The following is a 27478-nucleotide window of genomic DNA, read 5'->3' as shown; positions in this document are numbered from 1 at the left end:
GACTCGAGTCCAAGTCATGTGACTCGAGTCCCCACCTCTGGGTAATGACCCCGCCTCCTTTTACCTTGAGGAACATTTTTAGTTTCAGGCTACTCCTGGGCGATATGGAAAATAATTTATATCACGATAGAAATTATTTTGTATCACGATATCGATATACTGTATATAAAACAATAAATCACATTTTTAGTTATTTAAAAAAGTTCTATTGCTAAGCTTTATTTGATTTGTGAAAATGTGGAACAGAATGGTTTTATTGCAAATAAGCTTCACAAATCAGAAACTGTGTTTAATGTATTCATTACCATCCAGGTTTGAGCTGTGTAGGTGCAGCAGGACTTGAACAGGACCTGTTCTTAGGTGATCCAAGTGTGAAAAATACTGAGAATGTCCCTCTAGTGCACTCGCGAATCGGAAGCTCTGAATCAGAAGCTAACTTCAGCGTTGTGTTTACAATTATGTTAAAAAGTTACGGTTTTAAAGTTTTAAAAATGTCGTTTTAGAGTGTTCAATAAATGTTTATCCTGTTCGGCCCGGGACATTAGGCATGTTTTGGATTTCGGCCTCTGGTCTGATGAAGTTTGAGACCCCTGCTGTAGACAGAACAGCCCAGATCAGCCCAGACCGGACATGAAACAGACTCGAGACCTGGAGCAGGTTTAGAACGGTCGTCATGGTAACGTCAGAGGGATGTTTAGAACGGTCGTCATGGTAACGCCAGAGGGATGTTTAGAACGGTCTACATGGTAACGCCAGAAGGATGTTCAGAACGGTTGTCATGGTAACGTCAGACGGCGGGCGGCTGGATTAAGCCGAGCTTCGCTCCAAACTTCTCTGGTTCCTCTTCAGATTCCGGGAGCGGCCATGGACAGAGTCAGCCTGCTGTGGCGTCTGAGGCGCCGCGCTCGCCGTGGAGCCGTGTGCATGGCCTTCTTCTGCCTCTGCATGGCTCTCCTGTATGCCATCTGTGCTGAGAACAGCGTTCCCGTCACCGACGCCATCTTTGGCGTGCGAGCTCGAACCCGCGCTCAGCCTCGTGCGCACTCGGTCTCTAAGGTCAGAGAAGGATCCCATCTGAACCACATCCTGCAGTTGCAATGATGTGTGGTGAGATTTCACTCTGACTTCTGTCGTTTCAGGTTTTGAGGGGCGGAGCTAAACACATGCCCATCGACCCCCAGAAGCTCCCAGGTGTCATTCCCGGGGATCCTCGCCGTCCAATCCCCATCCTCTCCTCCTTGAACCGATCCCACGAAAGTAGAACGTCGGCTCCAAAGCCAGCGTCCAGAACGTCGGGGTCATCTGGATTCCTGGCCAGCTTCCTGCCCCGCCCCCTTTCCCGAGCCATACAAACCCTGTTCGCAGGGCGGCGAAAGGGGGAGTTGAGTGGAAAAGCAGGGGAGGCGGAGTTCTTCGGACCCCATGGGCTTCTGGGAGAAGTGTGGGACGATGAGATGTCGACTAGCAGACTCAGCACTAGAATGAAGAAGGTGGTGCAGAACTACCAGGTGAGAACGTCCAGGTTCTGGAGGTCCAGAACGTCACACAGAACCTGATGAGTAAAGACACGGTTTTGAAGACCGGTTCTGTTTTTACAATGGTTTCGATGTAGGGTCCATTAGAGGAGGCGGGGTCAGGAGGGAAGGACTGGAGTAGAGGGGGAGGCGGGGTCAGGAGGGAAGGACTGGAGGAGAGGAGGAGGCGGGGTCAGGAGGGAAGGACTGGAGGAGAGGAGGAGGCGGGGTCAGGAGGAGAGGGTTAAACTAACATGATGGACAGAAGAAAGGTGGATCTCATGTAGGATCAGGAAATCAGACGGAAGCAGAACAAGGCGGGTGAGATGTTTGATCATGGAGTGGATTGAAGGAGGAACAAAGGAGGAGATTAGGGATGTGTATTGGCAAGAGTCTGGCGATACAATACGTATCCTAAGACTGGACCAAAGCAATTCTTTACTTTAATTTAAGAGTATGACTTGAATTGAATCTACCTGAATTTTAATGTATTTCATTGTAATAAAATGGTGAAATTAATTTTATTTCATGATCACAGCATTAAGCACATTAATAGATCTAATATACAAGTTGCTTTAGCCCAGTAATTCATGCTACTTTTCTTTTGGTAAATTACTAAATATTTGTTTTTTTTAGGGAACAGTCGATATTATCTTCCACATCTGTCTTCTGAGATCTATGAGGAGATCCATAAGATCTATGTGAGAACCATGTGAATTTCCATGAAGAGATCCATGTGGAGATCCATGTGGAGATCTATGAGGAGATCCACGAGGAGATCTATGTGATCCATGAGGAGATCCATGAGGAGATCTATGTGATCCATGAGGAGATCCATGAGGAGATCTATGAGTTCCACGAGTAGATCTATGAGGAGATCCACAAGGAGATCTATGAGCAGATCCATGAGGAGATCTGTAAAATCTATGAGGAGATCCATGAGGAAATCTATAAGATCCATGGGGAGATCCATGAGGAGGTCTATGAGGAGCTTCATGAGGAGGTCTATGAGGAGATCCATGAGGGGAGATCTTTGTGATCCATGAGGAGATCCATGTGGAGATCTAGGAAGAGATCCGTGAGATCTATGAGGAGATCCATAGGGAGATCCATAAGGAGATCCATAAGATCTATGTGGATGTCCATGTGGAGATCTATGTGGGGATCTATGAGGAGATCCATGAGGAGGTCTATGAAATCCATGACGAGATCCACAAGGAGGTCTATGAGGAGCTCCATGTGGAGATCTGTAAGGAGATCCATGGGGAGATTCATGAGGAGGTCTATGAGATGCACAAGGAGCTCCATGTGGAGATTTATGAGGAGATCCATGTGGAGATTTATGAAGAAATCCATGTGGAGATCTATAAAGAGATCCATGTGGAGATCTATGAGGAGATCCATGTGGAGATCTATGAAGAGATCCATGTGGAGATCTATGTGGGGATCTATGAGGAGATCCATGTGGAGGTGTCTAGATGGAACACAGAAACAAATGTTTCTAGTTCCTCAGGTTTCCATAGACGTGTGTCACATTTGAACATGGTTACCTGATCTTTCCTGCAGGAACCAGAGCACACACATGAGCCGTTCCATCTCTCCTTCTGTCGTTCATCTTCCAGGCCATGAATAAATATGGAGTGAAGATTTCGGGTCCCGTCGGTGGCCCCAGCCAACCCAAGCTGAGCGGTCCGGAGCTTCTCTGTCAGCTCAAACATAAAGTGGAGGTGGTGTCCTTGACTGCAGACCTGCACCCGTTCTCCATGCTGCCCTGGGCCTCCCAGCTGCCGGCACAGCAGCTGACCTCTGAGCTGGGACCGTTCAAAAGCTGCGCCGTCGTGTCGTCAGCCGGCTCGCTGCGCAACTCCGGCCTGGGCAAAGAGATAGGTGATTAGTCCCTCAGGGGATGTCCTTCAGGGCTCGGCTCTGATGGGGTCTTCCTGCAGTGCTAAAAACCTCTTTGCTCTGTTGGCCTGCAGATTCTCACGACGCCATCCTGCGCTTCAACGCCGCCCCCACCAGCGGTTTTGAGAAGGACGTCGGCTCCAAGACCACCATGCGCCTCATCAACTCGCAGGTAATCCAGGCCAGAACTCCAGACTTCAGAACCCTGAAAGAATCTTGTCCTGATATGGGAGTGGGGGTGGGGAGGCATGGGCCAGAGTCTGAACCAATCAGACTCCTTCACTGCAGAGACGTTGTTTATGTTTACAGGAACCAGGTCTGTGGACAACTAACAAGAATTCTGCTGAATGTGACCGGTTCTACTGCAGTTCTTCCTGTTCGGTTTTTCTCAAACCAAAATACTCGATGTTTCACCGAGACAATTCTACCTAAACGATTCTACCTAAACGATTCTACCGAGACGATTCTACCTAAACGATTCTACCTAGACGATTCTACATAAACGATTCTACCTAAACGATTCTACCTAAACGATTCTACCTAAACGATTCTACATAAACGATTCTACCGAGACGATTCTACCTAAACGATTCTACCGAGACGATTCTACCTAAACGATTCTACCTAAACGATTCTACCTAAACGATTCTACCGAGACGATTCTACCTAAACGATTCTACCTAGACGATTCTACATAAACGATTCTACATAAACGATTCTACCGAGACGATTCTACCGAGACGATTCTACCGAGACGATTCTACCGAGACGATTTTACTGAGCTGATTCCATTGAAACGTCCACTATCAATGCCAAGTCACCTCAGACCTGATCAGAGATTTTGCGGTGCGATTTGAGCTTTGAGCAGCACATCCAGAGTTAAAACATCAGACTTTCGAGAGGATGTTGCGTTGTGTCAGCCAATCAGAAGCTCAGTTTTGGTCCATGACGTGTTCATGACGCCATCGGCAGGTGGAGCACACATCCAACACGCAGGAGAATCTGATCAATTTTTAACTTTATGATTAGTGTTGCATCTGTTGCTGCCCTTCTTGGACGGATGCGGGTCAGCCAGTCTTCAGACCGCATCACAGGAAGTCCTGTAGTTGCTGGTGAAGCTCCTCAGACCAGCAGAGTCTCTGAATGACGTCATGTTCTTGATTGTATCTAACATCATACTACTCGTGTCATCCTAGCACTGGACTTGTCTGCCAGCTCACTGCCTCCCTTCTGGGACTTGTCAATAGTTTCCACAGCGCTCCATGACTCCGCGGCAGATCCGTGTCCGCAGCTCCTCTCAGCTGCTCGGTGAACGTTCCAGAATCCGCGCTGTTCCGAGCACGGCGTGGAATGTGGATTAAACCTGAACGGATCAGTTCCAGCCTGGATTCACATTCTGGGCCGTTCTGTGTTAAAGACCATAGAAATTCTCATTTTTAAGCTCTTAAATATGCAGACTAATTATGAAAAGCAGATTTTTGAGATTCTTCAGAGTTAAATGGATTCAGATGAAGATGTCAGATCACAACAGGATAAACGTGTGGCGTGTGTGGTGTGAAACGTTCTGCAGGTTCAGTGTAGAGAAATGAGTCGTGTTAGCAGGTAGATCCACGGTTGGAGTCTGACACTGAGCGCTGATGAGGAAGAACACCTCCACATTCATTCATTTAGCTGTAATCCCTGAAAGAGCGTCTGTTACTGGATCCCCCAGGTCGTGGCAGGCCACGGCGAGGGCTGACAGAACAGCAGGCGCTCTCTGGTTCCCCCTGGAGGAGGGGAGGTGGAGGTGCAGCCCGCTGCAGTTTCTAGCCCGTTAAAGCTTTCTGTTTCGCAGGTGATGGCGTCTGAAGAACATCGCTTCCTGTCCAGTTCTCTGTACAGCTCAGGTGTTCTGCTGGCCTGGGATCCCGCCCCCTTCTCCTCAGACCTCACACAGGTAACGTTCAGACTCCTCCCCTCACTGATCACCTGCATGAGGGCGTGTTCCTCCAGCAGGAAGCCGTGAAGGATTCTGACTGAAGGCTCGGTCCAGAACCGGAAAAATGGTTTCCTTTTAGGAGGTTCATCAACAGGGCGGGGCCTCTGGTACATGCTCTGTGTGACAGGAAGTGGAAATATGTCTCTTTCACAGTAAAATTCTTTAGCTCCTTTTTAGTGACTGCAGAACACAAACACTCCCACTGGGAATAGCAGTTTGTTTTTTGTTTTTTGTTTGTTTGTTTGTTTGTTTGTTTGTTTGTTTGTTTGTTTGTTTGTTTGTTTGTTTGTTTGTTTGTTTGTTTGTTTGCGGATCTGTACAGTGGTGCAGTGGTCAGCACTCTCACCTCACAGCCAGGAGGTGTGGGTTCAGATCCCGGCTGTGTCTTTGCTCCGGGTTCAGGTGAAGCTGCAGCTTCAGGCTCAGTTTCTAGACTTTGTTTTTCTTCTTCTGAACCATTTAGACATTTTATGAACATTTTTTTCCAGTGTGGTTGAAGATCTTCAGATTTCCGTCGATGTTTCATCGTTGGCGTCTCGTTGTGGTTCATTCAGATGTTTATCTCCCATGTTACAGTTTTACTGTTTGTAGCTTCTCTTCTGATGCATTTATTGGTTCTGCAGTGACTCTTCATCCGCTCTTCTGCTACAGATCTATGTTCTCCATCTACACCACAGCTTCTATGTAACAGCGTTCTGACTGAGAAGCTGTTTGTGGTTTCAGCTTCTTCCTACAGATTATTTACCACTGTTTTATTTTCTAACCTTTCTTTGCTGTTTTAGTCGTTTCTCGGTTCATTTGTCTTTTAGAACTTTTACTGTTTTTCTGTTCTTAGCTTGATGGAAGTTTTCTGTTTTTTTTGCTTTAAATCTGAAGTTTTTCAGCTTTTCCCTCCAGCTGTTTCACCTCTGTCCGGTTCTGTCGTTTTGGTTCTGCAGTGGCTCAACCGGACCGATTACCCCATCTTCACCCAGTACCAGCGGTACCGCAGGCTCCACCCCCAGCAGCCGTTCTTCATCCTCCACCCTCGTTTTGAGTGGCAGGTCTGGCAGCGAGTCCAGGAGAACATGGCCGAGTCCATCCAGAAGAACCCGCCGTCCTCCGGCTTCCTCGGTACGCTGGCTTCGGTTCTACGGTTCTGTTCTGAAGTCAGACGGTCTGAGTCAGGATGTTAGAAACAGAAACACTAGATACAGTTCAGACCGTCAGAACAACAGTGTTCAGTCCATGTGGTGTTTCCTAATGAGACTCTTTCAGAATAAAAGTCTTGACAGAAGAGGAAACACAAACTAAGTAAAGTCACAGAAACCGACACTTTCAACTCAACTGAAATGAAACGTTTTCTAATCGTAGTTCGTATGTAAGCATCAGCCTCTCACTGGCTGAACTGGAACAGGAAGTGCAGCGGTTTGACAGAAGCTGTTTCTGCTTTGCCTCGTGGCTCCGCCCACGTTCATCTGTGATCACCCCCCCCCCAGAGCCACAAAACCTCAATGTTTAGAAAAATACTCTTTATTTATGGTTTTGAGGCCATTATCCATTTATTTACAAAATTAAACTTTTAAACATTGCATTAATTGAATCAATAATTTTAACTTAATTTACTTTTGAAACATGTAAGCTCCTTTCAGAATAAAAGACACGTTGTCAAATCCTTTTACCATCATTTTTCTGTCATCCGACATTCGATATCTAAAATATAAACGACTAAACTAAAAAAAAAAAAAAATGTAAATTTAGTGCATTTTTCTAAACCAAAGATGAAGGGTTAAGAGAGCCACATATGGGTGGAGCCTGGAGGCGGGGCTTTGGAGGGAAGTGTCCTGGAAGACCGTCTCAGGGTCAGACCACCCCAGAGCTCTGGCTCCGCCCACTAGCTGCTCCTGCAGGCGTTATGACTCAGCTGTGATCATGGAGGTGGAGCAAACATCCGAAGCTCCTCCCCCTCACTGTCCGGTTGTGTTTCCTGTGCAGGCACCGTCCTGATGATGTCGCTGTGTGAGGTGGTGCACGTGTACGAGTTCCTGCCGTCCAAGAGGAAGACGGAGCTCTGCCATTACTACCAGCACTTCTACGACGCCGCCTGCACGCTCGGCGCCTACCACCCGCTGCTGTACGAGAAGAACCTGGTCAAGCGGATGAACCGCGGCTCCGACCACGACATCTACAGCCTCGGCCGCGTCACGCTGCCCGGCTTCAGCGTCGTCAACTGCACGCAGGCCGCCAAGCCGCCAGAGCACATGTGAGGCGTGCAGACAGCGTGCAGACGCTCCCTCACTGCCAGACCAGAGCCTGCAGAGACGGATCAGAACTCCCAGAAGAACTCCTCTGATCGCAGCTCTTCTCCTCCTGCTCAGAGGAGCAGGAGGAGCAGGAGGTCCTTGTAGCTCCGACTCAAAGCCTTCTTCTGCTTTGGCAGGAATCGTTTCCACACTGTACATAAGCTGATCCACGTCCTGCTGCTGAAGAACCATCAAGAATGTCACGACCCGCTTCCTCCGGTCCTCACAGGAAGTCTCCTTTATTTATGACCCTCAACCAGAACCAACAGAACCGCACAAGTTTCCCTCAGAGTCTGCAGAACCTGCATGGGTTCAGGTCTAAAGACCACAGCCGACTGCACCTGCAGAAAGAGACGAACATGAATTTATGTTTCCCTTAAATCCAAACGAACTCTCTGCCCGCGGTGACGGAACCTCCTTACTGATGGAAGCTGAGGCTCCGCCCCTTACTGCCCAGCTCAAGGCGTCTGATCAGGCTCCTCCCACCTATCTGCATATTTACCAGATGAAAGAAAAGCTGATGACTCCGCCCCTCTGATGATGTCACCATACTTGTATTGTCCTCCTGAGTGAGCATGGCAACATGACCTCTGACCTTTGTGGAAGACTCCGTCGAGTCTCAGCAGACGTCAGAGTTTCACTCCCTTCAGTTTCAGACTGGATTCAGTGAAACAACGCCGCTACTGTGGAGACGCCGCCGTCGCCGTAAAGACAGCGATGCTGCTGCAGAGGAAGAATCGCTTGTGTCCGCCCCCCCAGACATAATCAGACCTGCTTACACCTGTACGGTCAACTGCAGGTGTTCAGAGCGTGTCAGAAGCATCACACGGTAACTGCGCAACAGCGTCACTCGGTAACCGCGCAACAGCGTAACACGGTAACCGCGCAACAGCGTCACTCGGTAACCGCGCAACAGCGTCACTCGGTAACCGCGCAACAGCGTCACACGGTAACCGCGCAACAGCGTCACTCGGTAACCGTGCAACAGCGTAACTCGGTAACCGTGCAACACTAGCTGCGTTCATGTGTGCAAAGTGTCCTTGATCGGCTCCAAGATCAGATTAGAATCGAACTGTGCACATGGGAGTGAAAAAACTTCATCCCATTGTAACAAAGGTTTCCTTGCGTCACACTGGAATAAATCACTCTGACATGAGCAGAACTGTCTAAAATGCTGGAAATAGTCGTAGAAGAAGAAACTGAGTTCTGTAGTAAACAAAGCTGCTGTGTAGAGCGAGATGATCCTCTGAACATGCTTTCATGATTAATAACATTTAAAAGAGACAGTTGGCTCATCATTTCCTAGATCCGTGTGTTAGACATTTGACCTTGGATGAACCTGAAATCTGTGCAGCAATGTGCGTCCTGTATGTAAATAAGTGGGAGTAACATCAGCTTTTATTTTGTCTGGACGTGATTGGAAACATAAATATACGGGATTTTTTCAGAGGAGCGGCATTTCCTCCGCCGGCTCACACGTCCTGAAGCCGCTCGGAGGGACAGTTATTCCGGGAAAGGCGGTCTGAAGCCCACGCCGTGACAAAGCACCCCCCACCCCGACCACAGACATTAAAGGTGTGAATCCGGCTGCTCTGCTCACAGCAGCTGATCTGTTCACACTCCAAAGACGTCTCTGGATCGCCGCGCCGTCTATGCGTGACACAAAATCCAGCGCAGTAACGTTTTTAAGAAAATACGTAATTTACATGAACCCCAATCAGATCAACAGGTATAACCCACCTGTCTGAATGAGTCTGATCGGGCCAGAGGATTCTGAACGGCGTCTTTACATGGCGTGTTTTTATTCTGATCATTCCGATTACTTAGCCATGTAAACGCAGCAGCGTCACACGGTAACCGCGCAGCAGCGTCACCGCGCAGCAGCGTCACCGCGCAGCTACTGTCACATGGTCACCGCGCAGCAGCGTCACCGCGCAGCTACTGTCACGTGGTCACCGCGCAGCTACTGTCACGTGGTCACCGCGCAGCTACTGTCACATGGTCACCGTGCAGCAGCGTCACGTGGTCACCACGCAGCAGCGTCACCGCGCAGCAGCGCCATCTCTGAACATTTTCCAGCTCAGACGATTTCTTTAGCCCCTCCCTTTCCTTTCCCAATGATTCCTGGCTTCACTGAGGTTTTCCCGCCTTCAGGCTGCCGCCGGACTCTGGCGTTGAACGGATTTTCGTCTCTTTGCTGAACCCCAGACTGCAATGTGAAACTTTTGCATGAAGCGTCTTCCTTTCTACTTATGCATGTGAGAGTTGATCCTTGCTCCAGTGAGGGCGGCTGTGCCGGTGCTGATGCAGCGAACAGTAGGACTGTCGGTTTCTGAGCATGCAAACAGGAACTCGACACAAGTCTGAGCTCAGCTGATGTTTTTAACCTTTCTCTGCACTGATCAGCCTGTGACTTCACACGCTGCCGTTTGTTTTTAGCCTCACTGACACAAACAGCTTCATGTTTAGCTGCTGCAGACGAATGCTAGCGAAGAGTGTCCCGTTCCTGTGTAACGGTCCTGTTCCTGTCCACGTTTCCTCCCTGAATGTTCCGGTGTATTCCGATGCGTGTGAATGGATCTGCTGTCTGGTTAGTCCGTCCTGCTCACAGGCTCGGGACGTCCTGCAGATGCAACAGAAGCTGTAGCTGACTCTGACCAGCTGGATGTAGCCGTGTTCCTGCTGATGTTTGAAGAGATTTTACCTCGCCGTGACGTTCCACGCCGTCTGCTGTTTGTCCCGTAACCAGCTCCAGAGCGCGGCCCTGGCCGGGTCGGCTCCTCCCCGGCGGGAAAGCGGCACAGGGAAGAGGAGACTGCACTTTGCTGTTTTATTGTGAATGCCTCCATTTTGGTAAATATAGTTTCCCAGAGCTGAAATCTGATGATGTGAGACTTGTTTTCTTTTTCAGCCTGAGATGGAACACGCATGATAAGGAGATCCTCAACAATCTTTAGTTTTTAAATCTCTGAAAATGTGTTGCAGGAATCCCAAACTTGACCTTAATGACCTCTAGAAACACAAAACTCTGATTAGACTAAACTCTATAGACATCTGAGAGACCAACACGATTCTCCTCATTACAGACATTTAATTTTGTTAAATTACAGTTTAACGGCTTTGATCACATGTGATCAAATCAATATGGCCGACTTTTAGTAAAAGGGTTTTTTAAACCTTCATGAACTATTTCCAAGGACAATACAACAATAGACGAGCCGAGACAAACAGACGCAGATGGGAGGTCAGCAGAGAGAGAACATGAAGAAGAAACAATAATAAAACGAGGACAAAGATAAAAAGGTAAAATAATTATATTAAAATAAACAGAAGCTAGAGATTAGATTCCTAAATGTTCATCGTAAAGTTTCACAGAAATGTTGGTTTCAACGTATTTGACTCGAGAACAAAAGTTGTAGTTTAATGTGGATTTTAAAAAAGTATGTTTTATTTATAAAAATGTACCAAGTTATTGTTGTGTTCATTCATATAATAGCCATTAAAAAAATAATATTACGAGTTATTTTCTTGTAAATTTATTACTTTAAATCTCGAGAGGAAAAAAATCATAAGATTTAAAGTCATAATTAAAACAATGTTTTGCTTGTAAACTGGCCCGAATACGTTTATTTAATTGTGCAATTTGTATTTAATAATCAAACCAACATATTTTTTTAATCAAGGGCCTGCAAACATTTACTGAACTAATAACACAAATCGTCTTAAAAAGTAAACACATAATCATAAAATAAATGTTCTTGTTACAAAATGAGTTAAAACAATTAAATTGAAGCACCTCGACAGGAAATCAGAGGATGGATAAACTTCATTGATTATCTTAAAAATAATCTCTACAGGTAGAAACATGTTTTGTTAAAAAGTCCATGTCAGAAATAAAAGATAAAGTGATGAACATACAGAGTAAAACCGCTTCTCTCTGGCGACACCACGCGGTCCGCAGCGGAACTGCAGCGTTCAGGACTTACTGCTCCACTTCCGGTGTGGGGGAAAGGCGGGAGTTTTGTTTTAACAGACTGTCCTTGAAAGCAGCGCGCGGGACCTGTCAGACGTCATGGTCACGTGACAGCACAAAGGGGAATAAACATGGCGGTCCGACAGTGAGGAAAAGTACCGCGATTCTTTCTCAAACTTCGCTGAATTTTGCCTAAAGTTCTTGGCGGCAGCGCAGACCACAAGACGACCACTTCCGGGTCGCCTCGTTCGGATGTTCTATCGTCAGGATTCGGAGAAGCCCGACTGTGTTCGTAGCCTCTCGGTGTAGTTTGTTTCCATGTCAGCCGCGCTGGGAGCTAACACTATTCTACCGAACCGAGTCTGTATAGTTCGGTTCCGGATGTGACGGTTCTCTGTCTTGTTCTGCTGTCAGCCGCCGGGGGACAGGTGAGACGGAGGACGCGCCTCATCCACAGGTAAGCTGTGGGCGGGGCTGCATCACCCACTCTCTGGTTACGGATGGTCAGAATTCTGACGGTCCTTTAACGCAACACTCGTTTAAAGAGCTCTTTGAAACAGCGGGAACTGGAGTTTCCGGTCTGTGGTCTCAGTTAGAAAATACTCAGAGTTCATGAGAGACTTCTGGTGTGAGAACAAACATGGAGAGGTCAGAGGTCAGGAACACAGGTTCTGAGTTCTGCTACAGCAGGCTGGACGGACCACAGACCGGTCCGGTTCTGGTTTCTGTTTGGAATGAAGGTGAAGCTGCAGAAAATCTGCTTTTAAGGGATGACTGATCTAGAAATCCCCTCGCCGTGGCGTGTAGGACCCTCATGTCATCTGTGAACTTGTTCCTGCAGCAGCGTCGGTCAGAACAGCTGCATGTCCAGGAGGAGGAAGCTCCCGAAGGAAAGCTCCTCTGTGGAGGCCCAGATGGATGAAGAGGAGGAGGAGGAGGAGCAGGACGGCCAGGTAAGAACCTGAGGATCTCAGAGCAGCAGAGGGTTTGTGGAAGTTAAGAAGCTCAGATGTGAAATGAGATCCGTCCATGTGGAGCTCTGGAGGAACAAACGAGTTCAAGTGGATTCTACCGTGAGTCAGGAGGTCTGCTGAAACTGCTGAAGCAGAGCGACGGGTTATCAGTGTGACAGGTCATCAAAGCGGCAGGTCCCCAGAAAGACAGGTCCCCTGAGTGACAGGTCATCAGAGCGGCAGGTCCCCAGAGCGGCAGGTCATCAGAGCGGCGGGTCATCAGAGCGGCGGGTCATCAGAGCGACGGGTCCCCAGAGCGACGGGTCCCCAAAGCGACGGGTCCCCAAAGCGACGGGTCCCCAGAGCGGCGGGTCCCCAGAGTAGCAGGTCCCCAGGGCGGCAGGTCCCCAGGGCGGCTGGTCCCCAGGGCGGCGGGTCCCCAGGGCGGCGGGTCCTCAGGGCGTCAGGTCCCCAAAAAGCGCCTTGTGACTTTTGTCTGCGAAAAGCACTATATAAATAAAAATGACTTTCTTACAAAAAGGGAGGTCCTTAGAGCGACAGGTCCTCAGAGCGACAGGTCCTTAGAGCGACAGGTCCTCAGAGCGACAGGTCCTTAGAGCGACAGGTCCTCAGAGCGACGGGCCCTCAGAGGGGAAGGTCCCATGACTCTGGGACAACAATCTGTCAGTAAAAGTGAGTTTATGTGGAGGTCTTGTCCTGAAACTCGCATGTTCTGAGGGATTTCGTGTTTCCTGTCCCGTCAGGCCGAGTCGGCAGCTCTGCCAAAGATCAGAGGAACGAGGCGCAAGGAGAACAAGTCCAAAGGTGAGCAGAACCAGCAGCGTTGGTCTGTTGCTTCTCCAGGTGTTAAAGGCAACATTTAAGTAAAGTCAGAAACGGTCCGGTTCTGATCCAGTTCTCGTCTGCTGTTCTCAGAGATGTCAGAGGAGGAGATGATGGACCTGGCCCTCCGCCTGAGCAAGCAGGAGGCCAGCGCCACGGAGCTGCGGCAGCAGGAGGAGGAGGAGGCCGTGAGGAAGGCCATCCAGCAGAGCGTGAGTTCTGCACCAGGTCCAGACACCCTGAGGTCCGGTTCTAGCAGAGATGGACCGGTGACGGTGCTGTGAGGGTTCACATGAAAAACATCCACAGAACCAATCAGAACTCTGCAGTTCTGCCGCTCCAGTGAACGGTCCTGATTCTGGTCTGAGTGACCTAAAGCTGTCAGAAGGTCAAGTCGTCATTGTCAGGACGAGCTGGATCCTGGCTGCAGTCCTCCAAGACCACAGGACCAGTTCCTCCAGAGGGAGGAGTCTGCTGGGGTTTGGGTCACAGAGACTGGCCGGGTCTGCGGGGTTTGAACGGGTTTGTCCTGCTGGGTGGAGGTCCGCCTCTGCCGTGGACCATGTTCTTTCATCATCAGACAGACAGAGGCTGATGCAGATCTTCTCCTGCAGATGTTTGACCAAAGCCAGCCGTTCCAGACCGCCGGTTCACCAAACCGCCTTTCTCCACGGAAACTCTCGTTCCCAAATGAGGAGAAGCTGCTTCCAGAGAATGGATGCTCACCTGAGCCCTTCTCAGGTGAGTTCTCAGCCATCCTGCGTACAGAAACGAATCAAGTCACCGAGTTTCTGTTTCTCCTCTAAGGAAAGACAGAGGAGATCAGGAGAAAGAGGCAGAGGAGATCCGGAAGTCTTCTGCTGGAGATGCCGGATCTGTCCCAAACCCAGAGAAAGGACTCGGAGTCCTCCTGCGACTCTTTCTTGGTTACACTGGACTCCCCACAGGTCTGTCCCAGACGACTCACCCTTGGGTTTCTGTCCAGCTCTCCTCTTCATCTGTGTTCTCTTGGATCCAGAGCTCCGACTCCACTCGGATTGACGGTTCTGAGCCTGTCAAGTCCCCGGTGTTCCCGCTGACCGGCTGCAGGGCCGTGGTCCACGTGGACCGGCTGAGCCAGGAAGTGGTGGAGAGCTGCAGACACTCCGGGTTTGTGTCTTGTTCTCAGGACACTTGGAGCTGTACGCAGAAGTCCACCTGGACTAGAAGCCCCACCTTTCCCCAAAGTAACCCCAAAAGCCCCGCCAGCCCGACCGCAGACCCGGAGCTCGCCACTTCCTCTCAGGAAAGTCTCACGCCCCCCTTAGGGCGCAGGAGCCCAGTGTTCCCCCGAAGCCCGTCAGAGACCCTCAGCATGGCTGCCCCACAGCATGGGACCCCCGCACAGCACGAGACCCCCCCACACTCACAGAAGACCTCGGGTCTGGATGCCCAGAAGAGGCTGTCTGACTGCAGACAGGTGAGTCTCGGGGTGGGCGGGGCTGTCTGTGGTTCTGCTTCATCCTTCTTCCTCCTGCAGCTTCCTGCAGTCACAGACGAGAAGAGGAACGCAGCCTACAGCTCCGCCCACTCGCCGCTTAGCAGCAACATGATGCTGGCCTGGTCAGACGAGGACGACGTCTCGGTAACGAAACACGACCGGCTCCTTTGGCGTTTCACTGGAACTTCCTGACTGAGCTTCTGCCTCTTTCTGCTCCACCTGCAGCCGCTCGGATCTCCAAGCCCGGTTTTCCCCCAGGAGAGACGTCCTCATGGGGCGGAAGATCAGTCCGCTTCACCGGACACCGCCAGGCCCAACTGCAGGTACGCAAAAACACAGCATCAGTAAGAAGGTGGAGGAAGTTCTGTTCCTCTGACAGACTCCCTGTTACTCTGACAGACCTCCTGTTACTCTGACAGACCTCCTGTTACTCTGACGGACCTCCTGTTACTCTGACGGATTTCCTGTTCCTCTGACAGACTCCCTGTTCCTCTGACAGACTCCCTGTTACTCTGACGGACTTCCTGTTACTCTGACAGACCTCCTGTTACTCTGACAGACCTCCTGTTACTCTGACAGACCTCCTGTTACTCTGACAGACCTCCTGTTACTCTGACGGATTTCCTGTTCCTCTGACGGACTCCCTGTTGCTCTGACGGACTTCCTGTTACTCTGGCAAAATTCCTGTTCTCCTGGCAGACTTCCTGTTCCTCTGGCAGACTTCCTGTTCCTCTGACGGACTCCCTGTTACTCTGACGGACTCCCTGTTCCTCCGACGGACTTCCTGTTATGGTAACAGACTTCCTGTTACTCTGACAGACTTCCTGTTATGGTAACAGACTTCCTGTTACTCTGACGGACTTCCTGTTCCTCCGACAGACTTCCTGTTATGGTAACAGACTTCCTGTTACTCTGACAGACTTCCTGTTACTCTGACTGACTTCCTGTTTCTCCGACAGACTTCCTGTTACTCTGACAGATGGAATGTTAGAGTTTTCATCTTCTTTTGTTGAAGTTTTAACCCACAGTTCTCTGTTTTCTTCCTCTCTTCAGCCTGAACACCTGGAGCAGCTCAGATGAACACCCTTCCTCTTCATCTGCCCCCGGCAGCAGAAAGGAGCCCGCCCCCCCCTCAGAAAAAGTCCTCAGGCCGGTGTGTAGGGAGCCCCCTGGTGGCCAGACGGTTCTCTACTTCTGGGGTATCCCCTTCTGCCCCCGTGGCCTGGACCCTGACGCATACACTCAGGTGTGTCAATAATTTCTACTGGATTTCTTTCTGTGAAGGTTTTGATGGAATGTTTCAGAAGCTTCAGGACCTCCAGCCTTCAAACGGACTCAGTCTCCATGTTTTAAAGTCCTGCAGAATTCATCATTGTTTTGAATGAAATTAACTTTATCTAAACAACACATTTGTACAGTAGACTTTGGGGACACGCCTGTAAACAAGTTCAGAGGAAGAGGTGGATGGAAAGGTGTGACCTTTGACCTGTCTGCAGGTGATCGAGGCGCAGATGGAGGTTTACCAGAAGAGTGTGAAGCAGGCCCAACGGCGTCTGCTCAGGAAGGCGCCGTGGGGGGAGCCCATCCTGCCGGAGCCAGAGGTGGGATGACCCCCCCCCCACACACACACACACGAAGCAAACTCGTCCGTCCCATCATTCTGTTTGGGACGTCCCACCCTGATCTGTAGGGAGGGGGTGGGGTCAGTGGTGGCGGCAAAGATCAGATGTTGGGGGGAGTTGGAGTCCTGAAATCAAAACATCAGGGTTGAGATGAACCAGGTGACCCCTCCATGAATCGACCCGTCCTGTCTTCCACAGAAAGCCTCCTCACCTGAAACGGCGTCTGAACCTCCTCGTCTCCGTGCTCCTCAGAGGTGAAGCTCCTCCCTCCTCCCGTTCCAGTGTTGGGACGATCCGGCCGCTGTTCCTCATCAGTGTTGCTTCCTGTTTCCAGACGAGGTCTAAAGCTGAGGGAAAGAAAAACCTGTGAAGCTGCTGAGGAGAATCCAGACCAGGAGGAGGAGGAGGAGAAACACCAGGAGGAGGAGCAGATGGAGGAGGAGGAGGGGCAGATGGATGCAGAAGTTTGTCCAGGTCCATCTCAGTTTCTCTGTCCAGCTGGAGGAACCAACTGTCACTCCTCTGCTCCTCCTTTCACCTCCTTCTGTTTCCTGGTGCAGAAACGCAGCTGAGCGGAGAAGAAGACACAGAGGGGCGGAGCCTGACGGCAGAGGGGCGGGGCCTCTCAACAGAGGGGCGGGGCCTGCCAGCAGAAGTGGTGAGCTCAAAATGTCAGATGCTGGAAAAATGTTGATGCAAGTTTCAGTCATTCAAACTCAGAAACATCTGACCTTCATAGACCTCCAAGCAAACATAGGAAAGCAGCAGAACCAGCAGAACCTGAAACTTCCTGGTTCTTCAGAACCTGAAGCTTTAGGTTCTTCAGAACTGAACCATCTGTAGCAGACCCCACTGGACTGATACCTTTACTTCCTGCAGCCGTCTCCTGGAAGTCCTGAGCTGCCAGAGGTCCAGGTGATTCTTCCAGATGATTCTCCCGTCAGGGCGGAGCCTCCAGAAGAGCGTGACGGTAACGGGGTGAAGGTTATGGTTCTGGTTCTGCTGCAGGCAGAACCCGACCCTGGACGGACCTGTTTCTCTCTTTCAGGCTCAGCAGAAGGACCGACCGTAGAGCGGGGCTTGGCAGCTGCTGTGGGGGTGGAGGTGGAGGACGGAGATCCCGGTCCAGAACCGGCCCTCGACGCCAGCAGCCCCCCCACCTTTGTGGACTGCCCCATCTGTCAGGTGTCTTTCCCCGCCGGCGACATTGAGATGCATGCCGCGTTCTGCAACGGGGAGGGGACGGAGGATGGGAGGAGCAACCACGGTTTCCAAGGTAACGGGGTAGGGTCTGAGCACATATCTGATTGGTGAGTGTCGGCTCCCTGGATTCCTCCAAGGGATCAATCAAAACTGGATGGGAGTTTCTTTATGTTCAGTCCAGAGTCGGTCCAACAGGACGGTTCTGATTGCAGGATCCAGAACCTCTGAGGGTGACAGCTGCAGACCCTGAATGTTGCTGTTTGTCTTCTTCTCTGATTCCCAGAATCCCCGAAGCCTCGAAGGCAGAGGTCGAGGAGAGCAGAGGCCGCTGAGGACAGCAGCCGGCCCTCAGACGTCTGCAGGTCAGCACAACTCACCTGTTTGAAAACGTTCAGGAGCATTTCTGACGTCCTGAGAGCTTCGGAGGAGAAAGCTGCCTCTGACTCCCAGGAGGGTCAGTCACTGTGACTCCACGACTCTGAGAGACACTCGTCTGCAGACGCTGAGCTGCAGCTGAACGTCTGCAGACGCTGAGCTGCAGCTGAACGTCTGCAGACGCTGAGCTGCAGCTGAACGTCTGCAGACGCTGAAGTGGTTTGGAGGACAGTCGGGTGGTTTGATGTGAACGTTCCTCCAGCAGAAGGGCGTTTCAGTCAAAGTGAGGTCAGGAGGTCCTACTCCTGTCTGGTGGATGGTTGTTAACAGCAGGGGTGTCCAAAGTGGGGCCCGCAGGTCAAATTTAGCCTACCTTAGGTCGTCTGTTGACCCGCTGAGTTGTGGCTGCAGAAGCCGTGGAGTGTTTAGTTAAAACCTCTTTTCATTTTCCCAGTGATTATGTTCCAAAACTCTACAGCTGTAATATACTTTCGGCCTCTGGGTTGCGCTGTTTGCACTTTCTTTGCCTGCAGCAATGTGTGAAACAACCCCAGAGTGAGTACGCCCTGGGTTTTTTTGTGTTAGAAATTCCCATGATCCTTCACGGTCAATTCTGATGCTTTTAGCGGCTTTTTCAGCTCGCCAAGATGGAGCGACAGCGACAAAGAGGGCTCGCTGTTAAAGGTTTAATGACAAATGTTTATTCTGTGTTACCTTAATGAATACAGAACATAGATAAATGAAACCATAGTCTTTATTTTCTCATTTTATTTCGTGACATGCATAAAAATATTGTATTTGTTCCGCAGACCAGGATCACATTTAGATTTTGACCCTTTGACTCAAAAAGTTTGGGCACCCCTTCTGTAGAGGAACAGTTAGGGTTAGGGTGGTGGGATGGGAGTGAGACAGGTGAGATGGAGGTGAGACGGGTGAGATGGAGGTGAGACGGGTGAGATGGAGGTGAGACAGGTGAGATGGAGGTGAGACAGGTGAGATGGAGGTGAGACGGGCGTGATAGAGGAAGCAGCAGGATCCTCTGTCATAAATACTGTCTGTCCTCGCTGCAGTGAAGGTCTCTGTTCTAACCCGTCATCAGCAGAGCGTCTGTCTGCAGGTGACTTCCTGTCACCTAGAGGATCTCTGTAGAGGGCGGAGTCCTAGAGAAACCTTCTGACCCGCTTCCATCCTCAGGGCTTCAGAGAAGTGCTTCATCTGCCAGAATGCCGTTCCTCTCAGGGAGTACAGCCGCCACACGGAGCTCTGCATCCGGCGCTGCAGGTCCAAGCTATCAGCGGTGAGCCGCTCCACCACAAGTCCGTCTCTGTTCTGCTGCTGCGGTTCCGGCTTCCATCTTTAACCTTTCCTCTCCAAACTCACAGAAGGGGAACCTGCTGTCGGCCCTGCAGGACACGGAGAGCAGGAGTCCAGGTCAGGCTTTTATTCTGAAGGTCCTGTAACTGTAACTGTTAATGATGGAACCGAGTCACCGTTCATGGAGCTGAGGGGGCGGATCCACGAGGATCCACATGAGGTCAGAGGAGCCAAAAACTGCTTGAGACTTTAACTTCAGATGTCTTTGCAGAATAAGATGTCTTTTCAAAATAACACGTCATTTCAAAATAAAGTGCAGTTCAGAGGCGAAGTTCAGCCAGAGGAAACAGAAGGGTGGAGTTCCAGCTGTTGCATCACTTCCTGTTCCTGTCTCGGTGTGACTTCTGGTGGTCGCTCTCAGGCGTTAAAGTCACTGTCAGTCCCCGATCCCCTTTCCCTAACCACGCCCTAATCACGCGCACATGTATTACGTGACTTCCCTTTTGCGCCATTTTTTTTCTAAAACTTTATTACTCGCGCTGGTTGACAGTTTTAACACGATTTGCGGCAGCTGGGTGATCGGGTAGCCCATTGAGTCATTTATTTATTTAGTTAGTTTTTATGACTTTATTTTCAGAACTGAAGACATGGATCAAAAAAGAAACACAACATACAGGGATTGCAAATACAGTTATAATAAGATGTTATGTTTTACAAAGGAATCATAAAATGTTTAAATATTAGATTAAAAAAATCGAATTAATATCAATAATAACAAGGACCTCAAAGTGCAATATGTATGTCAGAAACCTAATAAAAATAACATTTTACATAAATTTGATCAAGATATAGTGAATATATTTAGAAGTTGATATATAAAATTCATATTTATTCTTAATGTAAAGAAACTCATTGTGAAATACTAAATTATAAGTTTATATGAGCCGCCATTATATGAAAAATAAATAGAAAAACTACACAGCACTTAATTTATTCTATTTTTGTCCCCAAATACAAATATTTTGGGATGAACCACATACTGTAATTGGCAGGGAGAGATTTTCCCACAATATTTCCATCAAACTCCATCATATTTGACATCATATTAGAAAATAAATGAGAAGAAATGTCCTCCTGTAAATGTAATCCTTTGTCGCAAATATAAATGTAGAAAGACCCAAAATGTAGAATATTTACCAACAAATTCTAACTATATTTATAATTGCTGAAACTCCTCAAGGAACCAAAAATAAGAACAATGTAAACTAAAACTTCCCTTTTGTGGTCATGTGAAAACATGTTTTTGTTCTTTGCCTCACTCTGCTCAGATCTGTATTCATTTTATTAGTTTTGTTTGTAATTTAATTCCTCCTCTGGTTGTTCAAAAACTCTGTCAAGTCTTGTTCTGTAGTGTAATTAAATAAAAAAACAAAGTTGCAGATCTGGATGTGACAGTTGTCCCTATAAAGTCAATCTATGGACATTCTACTATATTTAGAGCCATTTAAAGTTTATTAAATAACCTATTTCACCAAAAATCTAAGGATCCCATTTCAAACTAATGAATAAAATCTGTCCTTTTGCTGAATTTCTTAAAAGCAGATTGTGTTGAACTCTGAACATTTTTTGTAATTTAGATGATGAAACTGGAACGTTTATGTTCCCATCTTCATATTCCAAGATTTTTTGGAGAAACCTCAGAAATTGGAATAATCTTTAACTTTACATTCACCCTTTTTGTGCCTCAGACGTATTAATATTTACAGATAATTAATTCACAAATATTAATATTATTTTACTAATTAAGAAATGTAGTATTCATTGTTAATGGAAAGATTGTAAACTTCCTGTTTTATAAACAGATTCAAAATATATGATGTCTCATTAAAAACCATGAAATCCTCAGAAACGTCCCTTATAACCTTTCAACAAATCTCTATTTGGTTATTGTCTCCTTCCTTTTTTATGTCTTTACTTTCCTTCTTACTGTAGTTAACATCTTATTTTTCTTAAGTATTTTGACTCCAGCTGTTCCTTTTGCATCAATCCTATTGAAACTTAAACCTATTTGTTTTAGAAATGTTCTCCCTGTTTGAAACAAACTGTTCTGAGACTTTGAAGACCAACCAAATCCTCTTACCTTATTTTTTATTTTGGCCAAATATTGTCTTGATAAATGTGAATATACAAATGACAAACATTTGACCATTTTCTCTGTGGAATTAAAACATATAATTAATCTAATAACTGAGAATTTCATGCCTTTCAAAGACTGAAACATATTTATAAATAATGATTTGAACAATTGGTGAAACTTTTTTCTCTCCATTGTTTTAGTTTGTGATTAATAGAAGGCTCTGTAGTTTGTCTTTAATGGTTTCTCCTCTGAATCACATGTCTTCACTGCTCCTCTCTTCCTGTTGTCGACACTTCCTGTAAAACATGAAAATGATTCAACAGAGATCAGAAAAGACTCCAGACTGTTTGGTTCTCATGAAAATCCTAAAGATTAAGGAAACAATGACTTCACTCCTTCTGCTCTGATGGAGTTTTGTATGATAGCAATGACTGATTCAGTTACAGCAACACCTTAAAGAAAATGAAGAATAAATCACTGACCTCCACAATAAAACACCTGCCAGCATCAGCATTAATGGAAGATTTGATTATCACATTACATGAAGATTGTTACCATGTATATAAACCTGCACTGAGCTGAATAGTCTCTACATGAACATTGTGTGATCACAATCACACCCCCCCCTCTCACCTGTCTGACTGGACTTCAGGTGTGGAGGTGGTCGTCTCTGGAACCTGAAGATCAGCTGCAGAGTTCCTGCAGAAGCAGCAATGCCTCTTCTGTCCAGAAACTGAATCTCTGTCTATGTCTAGGAGAGAAAGGCCGGTGTGAATGGACTCTACTCTACACTGCTGCTGTCTTAGTACGTTCACTCGGGTTATTCGGACTACAGTAAACAGCTTTGATGAAAACGAAACGAAAATGAGGAAAACTTACTGAAGTCGTTGTCATGGTTTCACGAGGCCAGAAGGACCCAAGTGCTGGAAACATGGGGAGGTGAGCGGCGTTCCTTTGTCCTTCTAGAGGACACGGTGAGCAGGTAGAACCGAGTCTGTGGCTGTGAGGCAGCTGAGCAGAGAGGTCCAGAGATGGTTGGTTGTTGGTTCTCGTGGTTGAAGGATTCTGCAGACAGGAAACAGTTCATGAGCAGAGTACTGGAGGGTGAGGAGAAACTTGGAGTTTAACATGAATATCAGAGACACTGCAGGTACAACACCTAAAGGTAGACAATGATCTGTCGGCTGAGATGATGAGGTGAGCACCTACTCCTGCTGGAACACCAGAGACTCTCCAAAGCTTTACAGCTTTGGAGGACCGGGGGGACCTGTATGGGCGGACCAGACAGTAGTTTAGAAATTCAGACCTCCAGACTCAGAGAAACCGAGAGAGCGAACAACTAGATACAAAAACTGGAAAAGATATTTCATGTATTTTATATTTTGTAGGACTCCAGAATGAAATCTGCCCCTTTTTAAATTGTATTTGTCGCCTTTTTATTGTCTAAGTCTCTTTAGTGGAGGAGCACATCACGTCCTCCTCCACCTTTCATGTGTCTGGCAGCATGTGTCCTCTCAGAAGTTCATCACAGGTTTTGTGGACAGTCACAAGCAAAACCAGCCGACATTAGTCTGAACTAGAGCGATGATTGTGGATGAGACTGATGTGATGAAGTATAAACAGCTTTAAGGAAAAGAAAATAGAATCTGAAGACTGAAACTGGTGTTTTGGTGGAACTTTCTGAGGAAACTTACTCCACTGAATGTCATTTCAGACGAGGTGCTGATGCAGAGAGCTTATAGTAAAGTAAAATAGGTTTATTTTAAAATGTTGAAACCTTATAATCAAGTAACAGGAAGAAAATACTCACATCAGCATGAAATGCTGCAGCAGCTGTCTGACATCTGCTGAGAAAAGAACTGAAAAAGAAAACAGGAGAACTTAAATAAAGAGAGCTGACGTGAACCTGATAGTTTTTAATTACATTATTATGTAATCAATGAGCTTCAGAAGTTTGTATTAACACACCTGAAGGTCTCCTCCAGTTCTCCAGACAGGGTCAAAGATTCTCCTGGTACTGCAGAGAATACAAATAACACACAAATCAAATGTTTACCAGTCAAAATAGATCAATAAATAAAGTATTCTGAGATGTGGCTCCATGCTGAACCTTTAAATCTGTTAACGAAGTTCGATGCTGAACCTTTAAATCTGAGGCTCCATGTTGAACCTTTCAGCCTGAGAACCTAACAGGCTGCTGTTAGACAGTCTATCCAAAGAACACACTTGTCCTTGAACAAGGTCAGAGCAACTTTTCATTTCTGTAGCATCAACCTAAATATTGTTCTGTAGAGATCATCACCAAAACCATCAGGGTGAAGTGAGTCCAGAAAGAGCTTCTGTTTCTCAGCTATAAATATTGTCTGAATAGAGACGTTATCATCATCATCCACAAAACACGACACATCAACCTCTCCTTTTCTTCTCTATCCTATTAAAAACACAGAGTGAGAAAGACCGAGGACACTCACACAAAGCAGGTAGAGATCAGCTGGACCTGTCTGTCTGCTCTAAGTGGAAACATCAGCATGACCTCTGACCTGAAGGTTTCCTACATTGATACTAATTAGTAAACATGCACATGGACACACACACATACATGTACACATACACACATGCACACACAGGAGAAAAAACAAACAAAAAAAAGATAAAAAAATAGTACCAGCAAGGAGCGCAGTAGGTCAACTTGGAGATCCTTCCAGGTGGTCATAACATAAAGGTCATCAATGTAGACATTTTCTCCTAAAGGAAACAGAAACACACAAACATTAACACCATCATGTCTATAACCAGAGAAAAGATGCACCAGAATGACTAATGACATGTCTGTGCAGCTTTCCTCACAGCTATTAGACAAACATTCCAATCTGAAATAAAAAGAAATACTCTTCAAATCTTGTGTCACATGATATTTTCTTTACAGTATTTTGGACTAAGAATACTTACGGAGGATTCCATCCATTGTGTCATATTCAGGATCCTAAAGTCTTCACAGGTTGAGCAGATATCATCCTCCTTCACTATGAGCTCTCCTGGAGGACGGTTTTTGTCCAGGACATATTCCATCTAAAAACAGAGAATTTCATGTGTTTATCATATTTATCATAGAGAAAATAATTTAAAATTTAGATTAAATGGTAATTACAAACTAAAGGTAATGTTATTTCTCCTGCCTCAGCAAATATGAAACCATCAACAACTTTAACATTTACTGTGACAGTACAGAAATGTGTCTGTAGAACTTGTAGATTTTACACAACTACAACATTTTTACTAACATGTTTTCATTTGCTCTTGATTCACAACTATTTCAATCATTAAATGTTAAAAAACACAATTTTAATCCTCATTTCTTCTTATGTCCTCCATGATCATCAGGAAAATTCTACAAGTAAATACTAAAACTAACATACAAAACACGTTTTGGGGTCTTTATGTAAACAAATATGATAACGTTGTATTTATGAAATGTATGAACTGTTTAAATTAGCAACGAAGCACAAATATCAAGGATTGAAGCTGAGTCGTATTTACCTCTCAGTTTGTAACTGCATGTCATCCTTTGAACGTGGTGACTCTGTTGAAGGATTGATCCGTTTATGGAACAGTAGCGACTGTGGCGATCAGCTGTTATTGTTGGATCTCTGTTTCGGCGACCCGATCACCCAACTGTCGGAAATCAAATCCTAAACTCTCCACCGTCGCAAATGTTGGCGGCAAAGAGGAAGTGACGTAATATACCTGCACGCGATTAGGGCGTGGTTAGGGAAAGGGGATCGGGGACTGACAGTCACCTGCTGTCTCCCACCAAACGACATCATTTCCTGTTCCTGCTGCTGGGCTGCAGGTCGTTTTAAAAAACGTTTTTAACGAGAAGAGCAGACGGAGAAAGGTCCAGAACTGATCTGACTCCAGTTCAGCGTGAACAGAGATAGTCTTATCTCTGGAGAGACTCCTCTGGAGGTCACATGATAAATGTGGCGTTCTGGAGAGTTTCTGCTGACCCGGTTCTGTAAACACGAGATCTTCAGAACCGTCTTCTTCAGAGTCCAGCCCTACACTGCAGCTGAAGAACATCAGAAAGTTTCCAGAAGATGTCGGGACGGGCTGCAGATGATCCGAAGCTTCTGGATCGGTTCTGCTGTTAGAGTTCTGCCTTGGACCCGGTTGGTCTGATTGCAGACGCATGTCTGATCTGACAGATGTGTCAGCATGACATCCAGGAAGTGACGCTGCGCTCAGACCGGCGCCGCGCTCTGGAGGTGGCTGTTTCCTCCTGATGGAGGTCGCCGCCTCGGCGTCTGACCTTCTTATCGTTGTTGTTCTCCAAAGAATTTGTGTTTCGACGGCTCGGCTCCTCTGACCTCGGAGTCGGATGGCGAGCGGGCTCCTCGCCGTCTGGCTCCTCGCCGCAGACCTGAGGGTCCGTGTCACTGTGCTTCAGAGTCTGACCGTCCCGTTTGTGTTTCCACAGATCTCCAACCATCCGGATCCAGAGTCCAGCCTGAGTAAGACCTTTTTCTGTTTGGAGGAAGGACCCGGTTTGCTTTAGTCGGTCCAGAACTTTCTGGTCCAGAGTTCCTTCCAGGCCCGTAGATTCTAAAAAGGATGAACTCATTTGATGGTCAGGCAGATCCAAAGACTCCTGCTTTGAAGCCTCATCAGTCTGCCTTCATCTTTCAGAGAGGTCATCGACCTGCGGGACGACGACAGTGACGCCGCCGCCTTCCGGGTCACGGACTCCCCCATCAGAACCTTCACTCCCATCTCGGAGGTCACGGACTGCCTCGTAGACTTCAAGAAGCAGAACCGGGCCAAGAAGCCAAGCCAGAGGCGGAGATGACAGCGGCGGGTCCTCGGGTCTGCCTGGAGAACAGGTGCAGACCTTCATCCTCAGACGTGAACGCTGACGTTCCTCGTCTTCCTCAGGTCCTCCTCACCTCCAGCTGGACCTGGGCTTCGGTTTCTGATCCTGGACGAAACGTTTTATTGTTTCCTGTCAACTTTTGACACAAAGCCATTAAAACACAAATGAAAGACGCTTTATTTTGAAGGTCTCTTCCTAGAAAAATAAGACTTTTGTCTTTGAAGTGAAAACGTCTCCACAGAGTAAATGTCTTTGGTCCAATATCTGAGCGGTGGTTTCCACAGGTCCAAAAATACCCATCAGCCCCTCTGTCCGTCCTCCTGACATCCAGCCCTTCATTGGCTCCTCCTCCACTGGGGGTGGGGGGGTCCAGCACTGAAGAGCCACTGAATGAGCGCCCCCTGAAGGACGAGACCGGAACTGAAAACGACTCAGAACTCGAGGAGCTTAATGATCCCGCTGCAAGAGAACGCAGCTGGCCCCGCCCACTTTGCCCAGAGGTTTTCGGAGCCGTCCGTCATCCTGGATCCTCCAGTTCCAACAGCAAAACGTTCTCTGTTTGTTCATAGAAACACAATGGAAACACAACAGGAAACCTGAAACATTCAGAAGGTTTTTGTCTTGTCACAACAAATGTTTTCAGAAGTCATCTGGAGGATCATTAATGCTGAATGATGACATGTTTAGGATAAACAGGTTCAGAAAATGATCCAGTTCATACAAATCTCAAAGTTCAGAACCAGAACCTTAAGGAAAGCCTTTCTCTATTGCTAAAAGGTTCAAATCACTAAAACCTATAAAACATATAAATGCCAAATAAAGTAAATCAAACAAATCATTTTGATTAAAATATCAGCGAATAAGACACAGATTCAAAGGTTAAAATCCTGACGAGTTTAAAATCCAGGTTAGCGTTGATCCGGTTTGAGATGGGTCGGACTTCTGGACAAACATGGCAAGTTTATTTGTAGCACATTTCATGTACAGAGACAATTCAAAGTGCTTTACATAAAACATTAAAAGAAACAA

At 47.4% G+C, this 27478-nt stretch overlaps 2 protein-coding genes and 1 long non-coding RNA gene across 18 annotated transcripts in view; 2 read left to right on the top strand and 1 right to left on the bottom strand.

Moving 5' to 3' along the window:
• The window catches only part of st6gal1 (ST6 beta-galactosamide alpha-2,6-sialyltranferase 1), a 13651-nt gene extending 3088 nt beyond the window's left edge, over positions 1-10563 (top strand). The window contains exons 3-9 of the mRNA XM_024264158.2: positions 850-1056; positions 1140-1508; positions 3137-3401; positions 3494-3591; positions 5254-5355; positions 6336-6510; positions 7372-10563. Of these exons, the coding sequence (XP_024119926.1) occupies positions 850-1056; positions 1140-1508; positions 3137-3401; positions 3494-3591; positions 5254-5355; positions 6336-6510; positions 7372-7643 (1488 nt within the window). The 3' untranslated portion in view covers positions 7644-10563. The remainder of the gene's footprint in view (positions 1-849; positions 1057-1139; positions 1509-3136; positions 3402-3493; positions 3592-5253; positions 5356-6335; positions 6511-7371) is intronic.
• uimc1 (ubiquitin interaction motif containing 1) lies at positions 9673-26623 on the top strand. Of its 3 annotated transcripts, none has more exons than XM_036215186.1 (21): positions 9673-10532; positions 12494-12605; positions 13370-13430; positions 13542-13660; positions 14063-14189; positions 14256-14395; positions 14467-14907; positions 14968-15072; positions 15154-15251; positions 15982-16174; positions 16425-16529; positions 16749-16804; positions 16885-17024; positions 17111-17208; positions 17430-17520; positions 17599-17826; positions 18037-18115; positions 19323-19425; positions 19511-19559; positions 26057-26090; positions 26266-26623. In XM_036215186.1, the coding sequence occupies exons 1-21, from the start codon at positions 10519-10521 to the stop codon at positions 26423-26425; spliced, it is 2553 nt and encodes an 850-aa protein (XP_036071079.1). In that variant the 5' UTR covers positions 9673-10518; the 3' UTR covers positions 26426-26623. The 3 variants fall into 3 exon arrangements, with proteins under 3 accessions (XP_036071079.1, XP_036071080.1, XP_024119809.1); XM_036215187.1 differs by lacking the exon at positions 9673-10532 and adding an exon at positions 10721-12109 and having other exon boundaries at positions 12497-12605; XM_024264041.2 differs by lacking the exon at positions 9673-10532 and adding an exon at positions 10721-12109.
• LOC112141346 lies at positions 20439-25336 on the bottom strand. Of its 14 annotated transcripts, none has more exons than XR_004949047.1 (9): positions 24525-25095; positions 24245-24321; positions 23723-24130; positions 23548-23689; positions 23390-23438; positions 22739-22846; positions 22459-22644; positions 22213-22330; positions 20439-21875 (listed from the first exon to the last, which is right to left on the bottom strand). It is a non-coding gene; the product is annotated as an uncharacterized LOC112141346 (long non-coding RNA). The 14 variants fall into 14 exon arrangements; XR_004949045.1 differs by adding an exon at positions 25117-25336 and having other exon boundaries at positions 20440-21875; positions 23723-24321; positions 24525-24648; XR_004949044.1 differs by adding an exon at positions 24405-24449 and having other exon boundaries at positions 20440-21875; positions 23723-24324; positions 24529-25095.
• Positions 26624-27478: the final 855 nt, after the last annotated feature.

The sequence above is a fragment of the Oryzias melastigma genome, linkage group LG14, assembly GCF_002922805.2.
Source record: "Oryzias melastigma strain HK-1 linkage group LG14, ASM292280v2, whole genome shotgun sequence".
Lineage (NCBI taxonomy): Eukaryota > Metazoa > Chordata > Actinopteri > Beloniformes > Adrianichthyidae > Oryzias > Oryzias melastigma.
Note: the sequence above shows the minus strand (reverse complement) of the source record. Positions and strands in the feature narration are given on the sequence as shown.